The 18320-nt window shown below is 43.1% G+C and overlaps 1 protein-coding gene across 4 annotated transcripts in view; it reads right to left on the minus strand.

Moving 5' to 3' along the window:
* Nucleotides 1-569: 569 nt before the first annotated feature.
* The window catches only part of srpk1b (SRSF protein kinase 1b), a 41012-nt gene continuing 23261 nt past the window's right edge, over nucleotides 570-18320 (minus strand). For 3 of the 4 annotated variants that reach the window (XM_053653412.1, XM_053653414.1, XM_053653413.1), the window contains 14 exons: nucleotides 15161-15276; nucleotides 13832-13940; nucleotides 13547-13634; nucleotides 13193-13280; nucleotides 12425-12531; nucleotides 11838-12003; nucleotides 9678-9703; nucleotides 9365-9581; nucleotides 7608-7997; nucleotides 6165-6265; nucleotides 5852-5959; nucleotides 4393-4462; nucleotides 3423-3515; nucleotides 570-1928 (listed from right to left, as the gene is read on the minus strand). In XM_053653412.1, coding sequence (XP_053509387.1) covers nucleotides 1744-1928; nucleotides 3423-3515; nucleotides 4393-4462; nucleotides 5852-5959; nucleotides 6165-6265; nucleotides 7608-7997; nucleotides 9365-9581; nucleotides 9678-9703; nucleotides 11838-12003; nucleotides 12425-12531; nucleotides 13193-13280; nucleotides 13547-13634; nucleotides 13832-13940; nucleotides 15161-15276 — 1864 coding nt within the window. In that variant the 3' untranslated portion in view covers nucleotides 570-1743. The remainder of the gene's footprint in view (nucleotides 1929-3422; nucleotides 3516-4392; nucleotides 4463-5851; nucleotides 5960-6164; nucleotides 6266-7607; nucleotides 7998-9364; nucleotides 9582-9677; nucleotides 9704-11837; nucleotides 12004-12424; nucleotides 12532-13192; nucleotides 13281-13546; nucleotides 13635-13831; nucleotides 13941-15160; nucleotides 15277-18320) is intronic. The other variant, XM_053653415.1, reaches the window with a different exon arrangement.

The raw sequence follows: 18320 nt of genomic DNA on the forward strand, positions 1-18320 counted from the left end.
CTGTGTCATACCTGCTTTACCATTTGTATAGACGTCATCGAAATTGTCTGGTCTATTTCCAGTCTTCCTCCGTCCGGGTTCAGGGTCCAGGGTAGCCTCGGATTCTTGTTCTTGGCTGACGGGAGCGGAACCCGATGCGATGCGATCTTCTGCTGTTGAAGCCCAGTCAAGGTTTGATGTGTTGTGCGTTCGGTGATGCTTTTCAGCTCACCATGAATGTAAAGAGTGATTTGAGTTACTGTAGCCTTTCTGTCAGCTCCAACCAGCCTATCCTTTTGTAAATACTCAAAGCAGCCTGTCCGGCACCAACACCCATGCCACTAACTCACACCCCCCCCCCCCAATTCTAATGTTTGATCTGAACATTAACTGAAACCCCTGACCTGCATCTGCAGGATTATATGCACTGTGCTGATGCCACATGATTGCCTGACTGGACAATTGCACGAAGACCTATACTCCAATTCTTGATCTGAATTTTAGATGAACACGTGCAGAGGGTCAAGAAAAGACAACAGACCAAGTAGTGTGTGTAAATAATATTTAAACAGGAAACACCAACCCAGCTCTGCGACTTTAAAGTCTTTATTCATAACAACGACAGGAAGCAATTTACTGAAGCGGCGAACAATCAGACAGCGTAGCGGCTGAGAAAAAGAGAGAAAAGGACGTGCTTGTGGAACTGGAAAAGGTGAAAGTCTTTCAATACAAAAGAGCAAGCAGAGGTCCGGGTCCTTCACAATAAAATTACCCTACGTTCATTTACACATAAAAAAAATAATCATCCTCACTGATCCTGCTTCAAGCAAGATCAGCATCAGGAGAATCCCCAAAACCCAGAGGAGCGTTCATCAAGGCGTCTTCGTATTGCTTTACTCAAACATTGCCATCGAGCTATTGAGCAAAGAAATGCACGAATGCAACAATACTGACACTGAAGAAGAGCGCCAACTCTTTGGTACAAAAACACCAGACGGTTTCATGACACCACCGGTTCTGTGGTGAAGACATTCACCTCTTCCACACTGCGCATAGGAAACTTTACGCACCCACAGTCCAACACATCCCAAGTTGTGCGCTCTATTTGTTTTTTGTTTTTTTTTAATACATTTTTATTTCATTTTCATTGTTTTTTTAACGTTTAATTTTTTTTTTTAAAGTTACATATGACAAAGTAGCGCACGCACAGCTGGAAATCATTACGCTGAAAATTCACATCTGTCTATATTGTAAATGTCCATTTACAGCCAGGCCATCTCTGTCTACATCACTCATAAGTTTCATGCAGCCTGCGCTGGAATAGGAAAAGAAAGAAAGAAAAACAAACAAAACAACCTTTTCACAGCAGAAACAGGGCATGTGTGCTTCCATCAGTACTGCCAAATGAGCATGACTGTGTCAGATGGACTGATTAAGACTAAAGCAAATGTACAGGAAAATTTGTACTTGTATTGTTAAACTGCTATCGCACCCGTCATACGAAAACAAGCATGTCGTTAGATTCTCTCGGCACACAGAAGGGAGGGGAAGAAAATAAAAGCGTCAAAAACGGCAGGATACATCAAACTGCACCTGGTACATAAAGGAACATTACGAGAAATAAATAGATATTACACCTGTTTGATTGGACCCCTTTCATGTTCCATCACGAGCCGAAGTGTGGCAAATGACCAGACTGTTAGTCTTTATCGGAGGTGAGTATCTGATGATATCGTAGTAGCCCCTCTCTCCCCCCCCCGGCTACTACGACGTGAGCCAGGCGTGGCGGAGGCACTCGGCAGCCGTAGCTCTTTTCTCGGGAATCAGATCCAGCATGGGGAGGAGGAAGCTGCTGAAGCTCTGCGCATCCTCCCTCTGCCACTCGTACTTCTCCACCAGGACGTCCAAAAGCCCCCACGGCTTCAGCTTAGTGATGTGCCTCAGCTCACCTGCGTGACGCACGCAAACATAACCTTCATAAACATGTGAATAAGGGAGCTACATCCGAATGCATATCCGTTATTTTACACTACAACGTATTCCCTTGATATTAATATTGCAGGGGACATTCCTGTTTGCTCTGGTTGCTGTGGTGATATGAATGACTTCTTAAAGCGAAACAAGTGTCTGAATTTGTTCCCTATTTACCACATAGTGCACACTTTGCAGAGCAATCATTGAGAAGTGACACTGCCTGGATAATTTCTTTCAGCTCTAAACTGACCAGTCAGGATAGATACTGGAGCTGGCAATTTTGTAAAGAAATACGTCTAACGATGACTGAAACCAGCAAGTACTTGTTAGTGGTGTATTTCAGGGTCACACAATACTAACGCTTCAATACGCCGCCGATGCCACTGTATTTGTTACACAGTAGTATCGTACTGTAAGTATGTGCATCAGTGAATACTATTTTCGCTAAAACAGCACGTCACGTCACGCAAGGTTACCGACACGTCATTTAACCTTTAATCTTTAAAGATTTCTCGTTTGATAGTAAATACTAAAATACTAAATACGTAAATATAGCGCTGTGTGTAAAGCTGCCATTGTTGGGCCCTTCAGCAAGGCCCTTAACCCTCAACTGCTCAGTAAGTTGCTGTGGATAAGGGCGTAATGCCAAATGCCGTAAATGTAGATGAAATATGTGGCACATTAGTATAATTGTTCTGGAGTTTTTCCAACAGCCAGTTACGTATTCTCGTTAATAAAGTATTCAGAGGAAAATTCTGTGTGTCTGTTTTCATTTAATATCCATGTATCTCTGTAAATTTGGTTCATTTTGTAGATTTTAATTCTGAATTAACACAATATTGCGTGGCATCGTGAGACTTCAGCTGGTATCATGAGATATGTTTATGGTATTGTGACAGCCCTAGTGTATTTTAAAGGAAATATCCACCTTGAACGTTTGATCTTCAATTGCATCAGAGTTTTTATTATGTAACGAAATTCCGCACTGACTTTTTACATTAAATTTCTATCGTTGATAATGATGTTCTTTTTTTGAAAAAATTTTTTATTTACCGGTTACCAGACTGTCGTCTACTGCTGACAATCACACCACTGAGAAATCTCTCTTAATTCAAGCTTTACCCAACGACAGTGATGCAGCGGCACTTTAGTACATTAGCCTGTCCAGCTCTCGCCTCAGGATGGAGTTTTCCTTTAAGACAATGTTGCTTTGAACGTAGTTTGAGGGTTTTAGGATGCTAGACAATTTGGAATCTTTACGTAAGTGCGGGTCACGACGACATGCTTCCGAAGCGCTCGTTAGCAAACGCCGTCTTTGTCGCACCAGAACGTGAAAGTTATGTCGATGCATACCTCGTTCGTCAAAAGCACAAAACTCGCACAAGGGTGCTAAACACATTACGCGCTCTTATCACGTAGGTGGCGAAGCCGTTATTTATATGTGGAGAAACGAGAGAACACTGGCCAACCTTTCTTAGTGAAGAACTCCTTTGAATATTTGCCGTTTATGACGAGTTTGCGAGGAACTTTGCCCAGCAGCTCCATGATCAGCGCAATGTGATCTGTTCATGGGAAAGATAGGGGGGGAAAAAAAAGGGTTAGAGAAAGCATTCAAAAATTCTAAATGCTGACGCACATTTCAGTTTAGGCTCCTATATGGGAATGTTGGAGCAATCTCGCTCTTGGAGTTGTGGAAGCACTCGATCGTATTTTGATCATGGTACGGTTAGAGTAAAGCTAGCTAATTATTTTCATCAAGTCTAGCACAAGATGGCTATTCATATACTCTAACTGTTACTTGATATTAAATAGCATCTTTTGATTCAAGGAGTCAACCCGTGGGGGAGGGTTTTTTTTTTTAAATTCTGTTTTATTTGAATTTAAAATGCCATAAAACTACATTGCTCATACATTAGCTGAATAATGATGATCATAATTCCCAACAAATCATGATGCATATGCATCCCTAACACGTGTGCGTGTGTGTCTAATCCTGATCTGTGGCATTCATCCTCACGAATAAAGATTAAATAAGACAAAATCGGAGAGCCCCAGCCACAAGAGTGTACTCCACATGAGGAGCACGTGCACCGCGCCCTCCCATTAAACTTGCATGACTCTCGCCCAAGTGCTAATTAACGAGCACAATGGGGTTTAATATTTAACAGCACTCCGCCACCGATGCTAGCTATTATTCAGTGAAGAGGGATCGAGACAGAGATTCGAAGCTATTCATTAGAGCTAATACTAAGAGGTGGTGTAACGAGTAACAAAGACAGGACTGGAACAGTGATGATGAATCCTGATTTTAATTCAAACCATGAGGATTGTGCTTTAAACAGGGAAGGGTGTTTATGACAAGGGAGTGTGTTAAAAGCTTTTGCAAATTATGGTTTCATTGAATGGAAGGATTATTTATTTATTTTTTCAAATACGTACCTTCATCTCTGGAGTAATCCTCTCCGGAATGAGGTTCAAACAGGTAATCCCCGGTCGCCAGTTCAAATGCCTAGAAAACACACATTGCATAAAGTATGAGTGTGTGTATAGAGGTGTGTGCGCCTGTATTCACTGTGTCGATCCACTTATGTAAGTATAAAGGTAGATCGGCCCGTGTGTGTGTGTGTCCCCACTAGAATCCTCAGGTCATCACATTCCCATGCTGGTAGGCAGTGAGCTGAAGGTCAGGGATTTTCGGTGACTTTCCCCAGTCTGAGGTCTGCGAGGTGTCAGTGTGCTGGCCACTGGGCCTTTCATTGTTCCCGAGTCGGATTAAAGCGCTGACGGAGCTGCAGGGTTTACCTCGCTCCGCTTTTATTATTAAAGATGTGCTGAGTAGGGACATTACACGAGAGGGCCATGCGGCAAAGAGATCGGGCGATCGGGCCCGGTCTGCATCGCTATGACCGAAATCTGCTCCACTGAGCTTCCAGTATTTGCTTAGAAAATATATTACTCCGTTTACATAATGCATAAACAATAGCCGTGTTGATAAAGTATTCCATCAACCTGAATAAATACGTTCCACTTATATTAATGCGACAAATTGTTTATCTGTACCTTGGTGCTCTGTTTTAGATCTCCATTTCCTTACACTTTATACCGGAATTTGGTTTGGAATAAACGCAGAGTATGCGAGGAGAGACGTTTAGTGCAGATGTTACAATAATAAGAGCTGGTATTGTTACTGGTATGAAGCGTACATGAAGCAGCTAGGTGTTAAGTTCAGCATGTTCACTTTTCACCCCGCTAGTGTTGAACAAACCTTCAGTTTTTTGTCAGTCTGTCAGTCACAGGAAAATAATTCTGCTTCCAGTGCGTGTTGTGATGCAAAAGCACATGCAGAAAAAGTATTCAGGGATTACAGGTCATTACAATTCACAATTCAGTTATTATAAAAATGGATTATCAATCAATAATCTACAAAAAGACATTTTTTCAGACTGGCCTTGTACTTTGTTCCAATTCGGATTCATACCCAAATTTTTCCATTCGGTCACAGAGGTAATTGAACAGGATACAAATACGTGACTACAACTAAAATCAGTGTTGGGGAGAGTAGAAATAAATCATTCATTCTATTGATATATTACAGTGCTGTTGAATGTTCAAATCTGATTGGTCAGAAGGTGATTGAACGGTTGCACAATGTTAAACCTAACGGATAAAAAGTACAAAAATGTCACACTCGTTAAGAAATACATTGGAATCTTTGGGAAACTGCTGTGGATTAAACAGACCAAAAACGTGCTGTTATTGGAAATTTACAGATTTCGAGTTGATTGTTTTTCCCCCTATAACAGCTCGCCCTGTCATGTTTAATTCCTCACCTGATTTAATTTCCGCTTTTGTTTTTTAATCTTTCGATCTGCGCTTATGTGAATGTGTGTGTACCCACCATGCATGCTGTGCTCCAGATGTCTGCTGGGGTGCTGTAGCCTGAACCGATTAGCACCTCCAGAGAACGATACTGCCGTGTCTGAATATCATCTGTGAAGTGTTTGTGCTGAACAGAGTCGCGAGAGAGAGACAGAAAAAGAAGGCGGCGGAGAAAGGAAAGGATGAGCGACCATAATCGATCAGATTTAAGCTCATATACAGCCTGTATTCTACTAATTGACTGCACTTGGATATAATTCACACTCTTAAATAACAGCTACCATGGTGCTCAGCATGAGGAAGATTTAAGAAGAGGTTGCTCTTTTACTCACCACCCAGCAGGCGTTGCCCAGGTCAGCGATTTTCACCTGGATCTGGTCAGCGTTCAGTGGTTCCAGTGGGTTCACCAACAGATTCCCTGCTGCGAGCTTAACTGCAAAACAACAAACAAAGACAGGGAGGACCTGAGAATCGACACCACCTGACGGATATCACTATCAAGGCCAGACAGGATGTGTTCGCTGGTTTAACGTTTAATCAGCGAGTCTGGTGCGGACTAGGCGTTTTGAGACCGATCAATTATATGGATCAATAAAATGCTCCAGTGAGCCAGCACTAGAAACACATCGGCACTCTACGAGTCTGACGCTGCAGGGAAAAAAACAAACCAAAACATACACACACACACAAACTGTGAGGTCTTTCCCCACTGATGTCCAGATATGGGGAAGCAGCAACAAGTCATTAGATATCTTTGAGACAGATATACGGGGGATTCGGGGGGGGGGGGGGGGTTGTTGGTGTATTAATCTCACAACAACTAGAACATCGATCAGCCATGCATACACCCCGATTATTAATATCAATTTGAATGAAATTTACACAACTTTATTCTCATCCCTAATATGGTCGATTTGCCAAAAAAAGGGCTGGTGTCCAGCGTTTCTTCACCTTAGTTCAGAAGTGCACTTCAGAACTAGGAATCCAATTAGAAAAATTGTGAGAAAGGGCTTTTTTTTTTTTTTAAACTGTTATGACCCGCATCATTTTTGGTGTTTTGCTTTGGAATGCTACCAAAGTGCACTACAGAAAAAGTAGCTGTCCAAAATGGCTGCCTCATGCTGTTGTGATGATTAGACTTTAAACTCTAAACCATATCAGCAAGTGTGAAACGGCTGAAGAACTGGATGCTGTTTGCGGCAGATATTTACGGAAACATTTGAAGTGAGACTGACTTCACGTACAAAACTAACCAAGCCTTTGTTGACATTTAAGGGCAAGTGGAAAAATTGTGTAAATTTGACAATTTGATAATCCCATGTCAATAAATAACAATGTCAAATTTTCTTATTTCCATGCAGAACAGATACAAACAACGAATCAATTAAAAAGGCAATTTTGCCTAAAGCTGGGACAATGTGCCTTTTATTCCAGCCAAACTGAAGCCACACGTAACAGTCACATAAAGCCCAGGATCATTCGAGTGTAATCAGGCGTGACTCCTGTTTGGTTGGAATTTGAACCTGCGGCCGCATCACATTTTGCGGATAAGACTGAAGTCCCTTGGTCTAAACTACGCATTTGGTTGTTAAAGGTTCGTCGAGCACCAATACCACATAAAACCACACCACAGACAGAAATGTATGCACTACAAATTAAAAATACCACACGCGTCAAGAACAGTTAGAAAAGCTGGAGGTTGGAAAACACAAACACAAGAGGTGAAGATTAGTAACTATTAAAGAAAGCATCCTCCACCAGGTCTCCTCACTGACCGTCCTCCATGTCTGGGCCTGCCTGTGAACTTGGCTCCGCCTCCTTCTTGGGTCTCGACTCCATCTCCCAAACGTTTACTGTATTACAGGCATTCAGCTTCTTTGTATCCGGTGTCTCCTGTTTCGGCTGCGACTCAAACACGTCACAAAGCAAAGGTCCATTACCATCAGGACAGCCTGCCTCGCAGGGTGTCGTCCCGTTGCACACTGGGTAAGGGTTAACGGGCTGGGACTCCGCCTCTCCTGTGACATTGCCGTAAGGGTTGATGGGAGTTTCATCCTTCTCTTGCTGCTGCACGTCGGCAGGCTTCTCATCCTCGGGGTGCTGGCTGTTAAAGTTTCCATCCACGGTGCATTCCCTGTGCTGAGACCAGGGTTCGGGAACTCCATCTGGATGAGGTGTGTGTGACAGAGAGAGAGAGAGGAGAGAGAAGGGAGAGAGAGATAGTGAGTAGAGAGAGAGAAGAGGGAGAGAGAGAGTTAAAGAAGAGAGTGGAGTGGGAGAGTGAGAGGAGTGGGAGAGAGAGAGAGACAGTGAGGAGAGACAGAAACATTGAGGAGAGGAGTGACCGTGACGAGAGAGACAGTGAGGAGAGAGAGAGAGAGAAGGGGGGGGAGGGAGAGAAGATGGGGGGGAGAGAAGAGGGGGGAGAGAGAGGCAGTGAGGAGGGAGAGAGAGGGGGGGGAGGGAGGGAGAGAGAGAGAGAGAGAGAGAGGAGGAAGAGACAGGGGAGAGAGACAGCAAGGAGAGAAAGAGGAGGGGGGAGAGAGAGAGAGCAGAGGGAGAGAGAGAGAGAGAAGAGGGAGAGAGGAGAGGGGAGAGAGAGAGAAGAGGGGGAGAGCAGGAGAGGGGAGGGAGAGAGGGAGAGAGAGAGAGAGAGAAGAGCGAGAGAGGAGAGGGGAGAGAGAGAGAAGAGGGGGAGAGCAGGAGAGGGGAGGGAGAGAGGGAGAGAGAGAGAGAGGAGGCGGAGAGCGAGAGAGACAGTGAGGAGAGAGGGGAGAGAGACAGCGAGTAGAGAGAGAGAGAAGAGGGGGAGAGAGAGAGACAGTGAGGAGAGAGAGAGAGAAGAGGGGGAGAGCGAGAGAGGAGAGGGGAGGGAGAGAGAGAGACAGTGAGGGGAGAGAGAAGAGGGGGAGAGTGAGAGAGGAGAGGGGAGAGAGAGAGACAGTGAGGGGAGAGAGAGAGAGAAGAGGGGGAGAGCGAGAGAGGAGAGGGGAAGAGAGAGAGACAGTGAGGGGAGAGAGAGAGAGAAGAGGGGGAGAGCGAGAGAGGAGAGGGGGGAGAGAGAGAGAGAGACAGTGAGGAGAGAGAGAGACAGTGAGGAGAGAGAGAGGAAAGGGGAGACAGAGAGAATTACTGATACATTATTTGGATATTTAAATTGCGACACCAGTCATTAAAAATGCCCTTCACTTAAACTCGTATTTAAAAAAAAAGCAAAAAAAAAAAAAAAAAAGGCAGCTGTTACTAATATGGGAACAAGTCTGGAATGAGTCATCGCTTTATTCTGAGACAGGTGTGAGTCACAGCATCTAGTGAAATTGAACGGAGCTGGAGCTGAGGTTGTTTACGATTCAGCTCCACATCAAGAATTTTGTACTATATTTGTCAACAGGATGTCACTTCTCTGTCATTAACACTGCAAGGATTTCATTACCAGTATACACTTGAATATTATTCTCTATCCTAACTAATGCATCTGCCATCTGTCTCTCTCTCTCTCTCTCTCTCTCTCTCCCTCCTCCCGCTCGCTCACCCACGGTGGCCTCGGCTGTGATCTCCTGCAGAGTCTGACTGTTGGGTACTGACGGAGTTGTGTCAGGGGTTTCCGTTTCCTCGTCCTCCTCATCCTCGCCCCCTTCGTTCGCTCTCTCCAGTCCTTCGATTTCCAGGATGCGTTTCTCGAGCAGCTCGGCCTGCCGCTTCTGCTTCTTCTTCAGCTTCTTCTTTTTGTTCTTAGACATTTTCGCCATCTGATAGACAGCACAACACTTACTCAACAATTCATACGACAAGATTAAATGGAAAAAAAAAGTTATCGTGTTAAGAAAAGGAATAATAGATAATACCTGTTTCGGCGCTGGAGCTGTGCTTACTGCAAAAAACGGGGTGGGAGGGATACTTAAGTCACTTTCATGCTGATAAACACATCACGAAACCAAGTGATTAATATGTAGAGAGAATACTTCGGCAAACTTCAAATGCAGCTTCACACCAAACCTCTAGAGTCTTAAATAACAATACAGTGCAGATTTGAAAGGGAAATTGAGTGTATGGGATTTGGTTTATTTGTAATCTTTGAGAAAACAGATCTGCAACAAATCTGCTTGCCACCCAAGGACCAATCAATGTCCAGTCTAGTTCATTACCAGTACGTTCATATTTTGGGAAACTGAACCAGCTAAGTTTGTTGGAAAAAAATTAAACCAGTGCAAACAAAAATAAAAACTGTGGCGTGGACAAGATCGGTCAACGATGTCTCTATGATGGATGGGAGTTCAAGCTCATGTTCAATTCAAATGGACTTGGGTGCGGCCTGCGCGGTGTGTAAAAGTGATCTGCTCCCAGGACCAAGCGCTGACTACAGTCAGTCGGTTCAACTCGTCAGGTTACTCCCTGTTTCAAGTTATATTCTGTTAGAGAATGACATGTTGGTGTCTGTGGAGAAGACAGAGTCCCTGTTTTAGGTGCTGTATATATTCAACAAAGAACGCATTTAAACACAAATGACTATGGGTGTTCTCACACTCGGGCTGAATATGCGAGTCTGCACTCAGGACCGATTCTAGGTTCTTTGGGGACAGTGTCTATAAGGATCGGTTCCATACATCATTTTTGTGCAGCGCAAAATTATGCTTAATGGTAGGCACTGATGTTCATTGGTTTACTAGGTTTTTTTTTAGTAGTTTCCTGTGGTACCGACACTTTTTGGAAAGCAGAAAGGGAATATCATTGAGGAGCAGTTATATCATGCAGGAAGATTGTTAGCTGTGCAGGCCGGCACAAGGCGTGCATTTTCCAAGACGCTCACAGAGCAAGCACTTGCACCGCAAAGGTGAGCTAATTACAGTGCTCCAGTCCTATGAAAATCTGGTTTCATATACAATGTACTGAACCAATCTGACCTAGCACACCCATATCTGCTTTACGAACATGTCATTCAAGGTTTAGTCCCTGTTCGATGTTATGTCGTCCACTCTTCTGGGAAGGCTTTGCACTAGATTTTGGAGTGTGGCTGTGGGGATTTGCCCATTCAACCACAAGAGCATTAATGAGGTCAGTGTGGTGTTCCAGTTCATCTCGAAGGTGTTCGGTGGGGTTAAGGTCCGGGCTCTGAATAAGGCGCACTTACTGTATGTTACACAACAACCTTGGCAATCCCTATCTTAATGGACCTTGGTTTGTGCACAAGGGCACTGGCATGCTGGAACAGGTTTAGGTCTCTTAGTTCAATCATGAATCTTAATGCTACAGCATACAAAATCATTGTAGACAATTCTGTGCTTCCAACGTTTTGGCAACAGTTTGGGGAAGGCATATATATGTGCGCGATTGTGTCCACATACTTCTGGCCATGTAGTGCATCAATAACCATAACAACCCTTTCCCCAGCACTACAAAAGCAGAAACGGTAAGCAACATGACGAAACTGAACCAATCATGTTATTTGGCCTGAGGTGCCGCAGGTGGATAGCAAGCCGCAGACCATTTTTAAGAGGACCAGGTGTCGGATCTCTGGACCACTCCTGGGCTCGAAAGCAGCTTTTAGACCACACCAATCGTACCAAACTCTGGTCCAGTTACAAAATAAAGACATCTTAAAAGCCGTACTGATTTTATATTTAACAGCCCTATCTGAAAGGCCCAGGCCCAGACCATTTACTAATACTGATAAAAAGTAAGAAAACGCTACATTATATAAATCATACATCAATTAAGCTGAGAAACAACTATCAAGTTATGTACATATTGTTTCCTTCATATAAACTTCCCCAATCAATCCCTGGCTACAAGCTTGAGTGTTTACTGAGCAAAACAAAATAATATTGTATAAATTTTACGTTTATACGTTTCAGCAACCCAAAGACACTGATGATAAACACGGCTGACTTGTTCAGTTTTCATATTAGTTCGATTTAAACGGTTCAGACGACGAACTGTGTCGTACTAAAGTACGTCAATTTCCTTGTTCGTCTGGCAGAAAAAATGGTTTATTATTCTGATCTCACCTGCTGAGCCGGATGGTGGAGGAGCTCCAGATTTCTGCCACTCCGTGGCCTCAGCTGCCAGCTTCCTGATGTATGACTCATCGACGGTCATTAAGATATTCTCCGGCTTTATGTCTGTGTGGATGATTTTGCACTTTGTGTGCAGATAGTCCAGACCTTGCAAAACCTAAAGGAGAGAGGGTTATAATTTATTTTAATTTTATTATAATTTACCAGAGCATTTCTGAATGCTGAAATATGATTGGTCAGAAGGTGCTGAATCATTTTCTATTACACCAGCTGCAAGGATAATCACAGGTGTAGAATAACATGTTCATTCTAATGCATTCTATAGTTTCTATCTTTTCTACCGGAACCCAGTGACAGGGACTTGCATGGTGGATAATCCACGTGATCCAAGTCTAATTGAAAAGGTTAAAACATATACCTATAGAAAGCGGCATCATTTCAATGATTATATGTTTATTTAGCATTTACAAAATCTTCGTTTTGTTCTGTCACAGAAGTAATAATCCCATTATTAAAAGATTTGTTGATATTCTCCATCAGGTGTAAATGATGAGAGGTGCTTTAGAAAGGTACTTTACCTGCCGAATGATGCTTTTAACACAGGGTAAGGGCAAACCCTGGTAGTTAGACTTGATGATCCACTTGAGCAAGTGGTGACCAAGGACCTCAAAAACCATGCACACATCTGAGAGCAGTCATAGTGAAGGTCATAAGCGAGAGAGAGACGGGGGGGGGGGCGCCCACAGAGAGCACTAGATAGATGGCTAGCGCCCATTAAAAGACAAACAGACTTATTAAAATCTCTTCTTGCATAAAGGACCAGGGAAAGGACTCATTAGCAGATCTCTGCAAAGTACTGCAGTGCTTTATACGGCAGATCTTACACAAAACAATGCAGTATTTTGCAGAGATCTGGAAATTACAAGCTTTAGTCAAATGCAGCAGAGTAATACTGCATTCAACTAAAGCTCATAAGCTGGGGGGGGGCGGGGGAGTGAATTTTCTATCAACTTGGAAATTCCTACTTGGAAAGTCAGAAAGCAGTCCTCAACCCCCAGTTTAGTATACGACGTCATACTGACATGCTGTTCATGGTAAATAAAGAATGAACACCACTAAATACATCATTAACATTTGCTGGATAGTTGCTGTTAACAAAAGGCAAAATTTCATGGAGGTGGCCATGTTTTTCCACCCATTTTATAGCTTTAAAATGACAACTTTTTAATTGTGACTTTTGGTTCAGTTGAATGCAGCATTCCTCCATCCTTTCAAGTGAAGGAGATAAATCCAAACAAGTTGAAACTTTCAAGCATCTAGAGTTACATTAGTGTATGAAAGGATACGAGTGCCATTGACACCTGAAATCTTGAAGTCGTCCAGCAGCTGCACTACTTTCTCTCCGCTGGGGTCGTTCGGGTCCGAGGTTCGCACCTAATCCAGACAGAGCGTTCGCACATTTTAGACAGCTTCCGAGTCACACTTCACTTTAACCCGATTTTCCTCCGTTCATTACAGCTTAAAACTTTAAGACTTTTTCCTCTGTGAAGGAAATTACATCCCCTGACCACTTGAAAATAAGAAAAGAAACGGTAAACGTTATTAGTTTCAAGGCACAGAGGGTAATCTTCTAGAAAGCAGCTGACGCAAATCAGCTTGCAGTGGTCACCATAGCAGCAGTGAGGTTGGTGGATGCTCACCGCACGCAGGAGCTTGATCTCATCCAGAGCTGTTTCAGTGTAATGCTCTGCACTCTTCACTACCTTCATAGCCACAAAGCGCTTTCCCCTACACACATGCACAGACACACACACACAAAAAACTGAGTCAATAACAAATTAACAACTTAAATAAGCCTATCATACACGCAAATGCTTATGTACACAACCACACACAGTCTAAACAACTATTTAAAAAAACTACAGCGTTGTGGTGGCAGAATACATGCAACATCTGCCGAGATGACAACTGGAATTCTAACTCACTGGATGTCCCATGCCAGCCACACAGTGGAGAAATGCCCCCAGCCCAGTTTGCGGATCACGTGGTACCGGCCGTGGAACAGGTCACCAATCTTCACATGGTGATAACCACCTGCAGAAGATCAAGCATAAGTGAAAGGAAGGAAAAAACAAATCTCAACTATTTTGCTCTGCATTTGAATTGTGTAATGCAGCATAGCTTCATAACTCTACTACCCACACACCCATCCATCTATCAATCCATGCATCCATCCACAATTCCATCTACTCATGTACTCAGCCTTCCATTTACCCAAGTACACATCTATCTAATCCATCTAACCATCCATCCTGCAGGCAAGTACTTATCCATCCATCTTTCCAGGTACATTTCCATTATTCCACCCAAGTACCCATTTACTTAGCCAATTACCCATCCATCCATGCAAGTACACGGTCATCTATCCATGCAATCACCAAGCCAAGTACTTATTCCTCCATCAGTCTAGCCAAGTGTCCACACACACACACCCACCCACCCATCCAAGTAAATACTCAACCATCCATCTTTCCAGGTATCCTTCAAGCCTTCCTTTTATCTATCCCACTACCCAACCATTCATCCATTCTGCCATACATTTGGGGGCACAGTCAATTATCCATGCATTCACCGAACCAAGTGCTGATCCCTCCAGCCACCTAGTCAAGTGACCACACACCCATCCATCCGTCCGTCTGTCCATCCACCATTCAAGTCAAGTACTCCTCCATACATCTCTCCAGGTACCCTTCCAACCTTCCACCCAAGTACCCATAAATCAGTCCTTTTAACCCACTACCCAACCATTCATCCATCCTGCCATACATTTAGGTGCACAGTCATTTATCCATGCATTCAACTAGCCAAGTATTTATCCATCCATCCATCCATCTAGCCAAGTACCCACCCACCCATCCAGCCAACCAGTCATCTAGCAAAGTTTCCATCCATCCATTCTTCTAGATTAGTACACACCCATCCAAATACCAATCTATCCAGCGTTCCATCTAAGAACCCATCTGTCAATCTTTCCATCTAGCAGAGTGCCCCTATGTCCATCTGTCTCTCCATGCATCTCTCTACACATTTATCTATACATCACAGTGTCTATCCAAGGATCTATCCATCTCTCCAGGTTTCTGTCTCTACATACTGCCATTTCGCCATTTATCCGTCTATCGGTTGATCTATCCACGCTGATATCACAGGTTTGTGCAAATATGTGTCTATGTGGGCAATTATTTTTCTATCTACTATACAACTACAACATATTTAACTTTGCTTACACATGTAAACAGTGTTTCTTGTCTTACCTTTGCAATAGTCATTGGGATCTTCCTGCTCTTCATCATCAGAGCCCAAGATCTCCTCCTCTTGCTCCTGCAGAGCTGAGTCAGGCTGGGCAGCTCCCCGCGGGTGGGGATTAGGTCTGGTGAGGGTAAAGAACTCTCATCAGCACACGGCCGCACAATACCAAAGCTTCCAAAATTAGAGTGTGTATTTTTCTGCATAGTAGCAGCTCAATTCTGTGCTGATAGAAAGCTGTTCTTTAGGGAACAGATGACTGCAATTCATACTTTTGCTTTAGTAAGAAATAGGTTTCCAGTGGTAACATCGCTACTATTACCACTCTGTAGCTGTTTGTAATATACACATGCATATTAAAAATGTCATCACAACACTGCAGGACACACTGCAATATATATTCCTTTAAAAAAGAGAAAAGCCTATGATAGGTCGGAAAGATGATAAAGTGTTATGGTGCTCTCTCAGGATCATTTGCATGAGGGCCTTTTATGCTGCCAACGCTCAAAAAGAACTCATCATTTTCATAAAAAGAGTGCTCCGAAGAGCATGAGATAAGACTGCCTTCTCTCTGCATTTCACTCGTAGTCAACAGAAGGTCGTCTGGTTATGAAGCCAGTGTTCAGTCAGCTCAACATTCTTTTCAAGCCTACTCTATGCCTCCCAAACTGCTTCAGCAGTGGGAGGCTTAGCGAGAGAGCTGAACAGTACTTAATCCAGCCAAGTTTATTTTGGGTATGGTTCAGGTCAGCCTAAAAGAACGTTTGCATGTTTATGTGTAAAAAAGATAAAGAGGCTTCAACACAGCAAACAGCTAAATTCATCAGGCAAAAGAAATAATGCCAAACCAAAGAGTCAAAGTGTTTTATTTCTCTATAACTAGAGGAGGGAATGCCTGTTAGAATACTGGCTGAAAGATTACTAAAGTGAGATGGAGGAGAAGGGGGTGGGGCTTCCAGGAGTGTCTTTTAATACCACTGAGTTCAAAATACCTGTGCAACTGTCAATCATTCCGGATTCATCTGCAGTTTTTAATCCGGAGGGCGGGGGGTCGGGGGGGTTGGAGGACTATTCTGGCATATTTTGGGGCGATAACTCATAGCAGAGTAGGTACTTCAATGTTAAAATGCAGAGCTTGCGGTGCAAAATGCATAAAAGGTTAATAAGCCTGCTAGAGGCATTTTTGCATATCAGTTTCAGAAATCTAATAACTGTCATTTTAAAATCTGCCACTATAGCTATGAGCTTATTCATCCAATAAAGCGGGAAACTAATAACGCTCCAGTTTTGGGTGACTTTAATACCTTGTACTGTAGAGACAAATCAGTGCTACATGGCTCAAACTGTCTGAAACCATTCACCCCCTATACAATAAGACTGTACAATCCTTGAATTCTGCCATTTAATTATATCTATATACCACATATACTATTAACAGATATCATACATCTCTTATCCACACTCATGCATAACATTAATGCAATTACCAATGGCTCTCTGTATCCTTTATAACGTTCTAAAAGACATGCATATTATCTACAGAATGAAGACATCTCTTTCAAAACCAAATCATGCACGCCTTGCACAACAAACAGCACATTATTATGTCTGCTGTAATTAGGCTGCAAATGAATAAGAATAAACATACGCTTATAGAAAACATATTTGCATAGGCTTAATGAGTCCTGCAATGTATGCACAGCCCTCTAAAAGAGACACTCTGTCTAGCCGAATCAAATACGTCTGCTGAAAAAGTTAGGTAAGTGCCTGAGGCAAGGGGAATGAATAATAAATGCGATCAAATATAATAATGGAGGGCCCACATCTCTCTAAAAATGACACTGAGCAGAACAAAAGAGGAATGCAGTAAAAAGACACCAAACGGCCACAAACAAGAGCATTTGATTGCATTTACAAAAGAAATAATTAAATAAACAAACAAACATTCAGTTAGCCTCAGGATCATGTCTTTCACAGCCAGAACCAATTCTGTGCTTTATGAGCCAGGTATTATTTGGGTAATGTAGACACCATTTGGGTAAAAATGCAAGAATAACCAAACTGCACAATCGTTCAAGCTCATGTTAAGCGCTAATCCGAATATTTCTGGTGTTGGGTCGAGTGCCACTGAAGCACCCCGATCGAAGATTAAAATATTAGATGTGAATACAAAAGCTGTGACTTTTCAATGAATAGGAAAAGTGCACGCTATATATCGCAAGTTCTGCCTTTCTCACGTTAATGAGAAGAACCGCTGGTGAGAATTCATAAGTAAGCCTGAGCTCTGCTGCTGCCCGTTGTCATTTCATACACAAACATGAGCCCTGGCACCGAATCAAACATCATTATGTCAACTGCAATCAGCGTGCTCCTTTTCTGATTCTATATAGACCTGCTTCAGGCCATTTTTCCAAGCCCTGCGTAAATTACATGGTCGAACATGGTTCTGCATTGGAAATCATTTTCTGTGAAAACCCAGTTAAGCTACTCCATATCTGCTTCTTATTTAGCTCAAACTGAGCCTAATCCTAGGCTCAACGTCAATCAATGGATCTCCATTTGAAAAGACTTGCCCTACGTTCTCACTAGCAACATAGTTTCTCACTTGTGGGTTGCCAGAAATTGCTTCTGTTGTTGTTTTTTGGAGTGCACTGCCCAATAAGAAATGGTAGTGGCAGAAATGTATTTAGCCTACCTGAATGTTGATTTACATGTTACACTATATGTCCAAAAGGGGCAAGCAGTCCCAGAGCAAAGCAGCCCCAGAGCATCACTGAGCCAACACCATGCTTGACTGTGGACAGAGTGTTCTCTCTTCGTTCTTCTTCCTCCAGGTATACCGCTGATCCATCGTGCTGAGAAGTTCCAGTTTTGTTTCATCGCTCCACGGAACAGACTCCCAAAACTTCTGTGGCTTTTTTATATGATTTTGAACCGAATTTTCTTGCGCTTTTGGGTCAGTAGTGGTGTACATCTTGTAGTTCTGGCATGGAAACCTTCTCCGTTTAGTACACGCCTTACTGTGCTCACTGAAACCTCAGTGCCTGTTGCCACCAAGTCTTGCTGCAGGTCTTTTGCAGTCACTCGAGGGTTTTTCACAACCCGCCTTCTCAGATATCTGGTTGTAGCCGTTGACCGCGTCCTTTTTCTGCTCCGTCCAGGTATTTC

The sequence above is a fragment of the Ictalurus furcatus genome, chromosome 21 (genome assembly GCF_023375685.1).
Source record: "Ictalurus furcatus strain D&B chromosome 21, Billie_1.0, whole genome shotgun sequence".
NCBI lineage: Eukaryota > Metazoa > Chordata > Actinopteri > Siluriformes > Ictaluridae > Ictalurus > Ictalurus furcatus.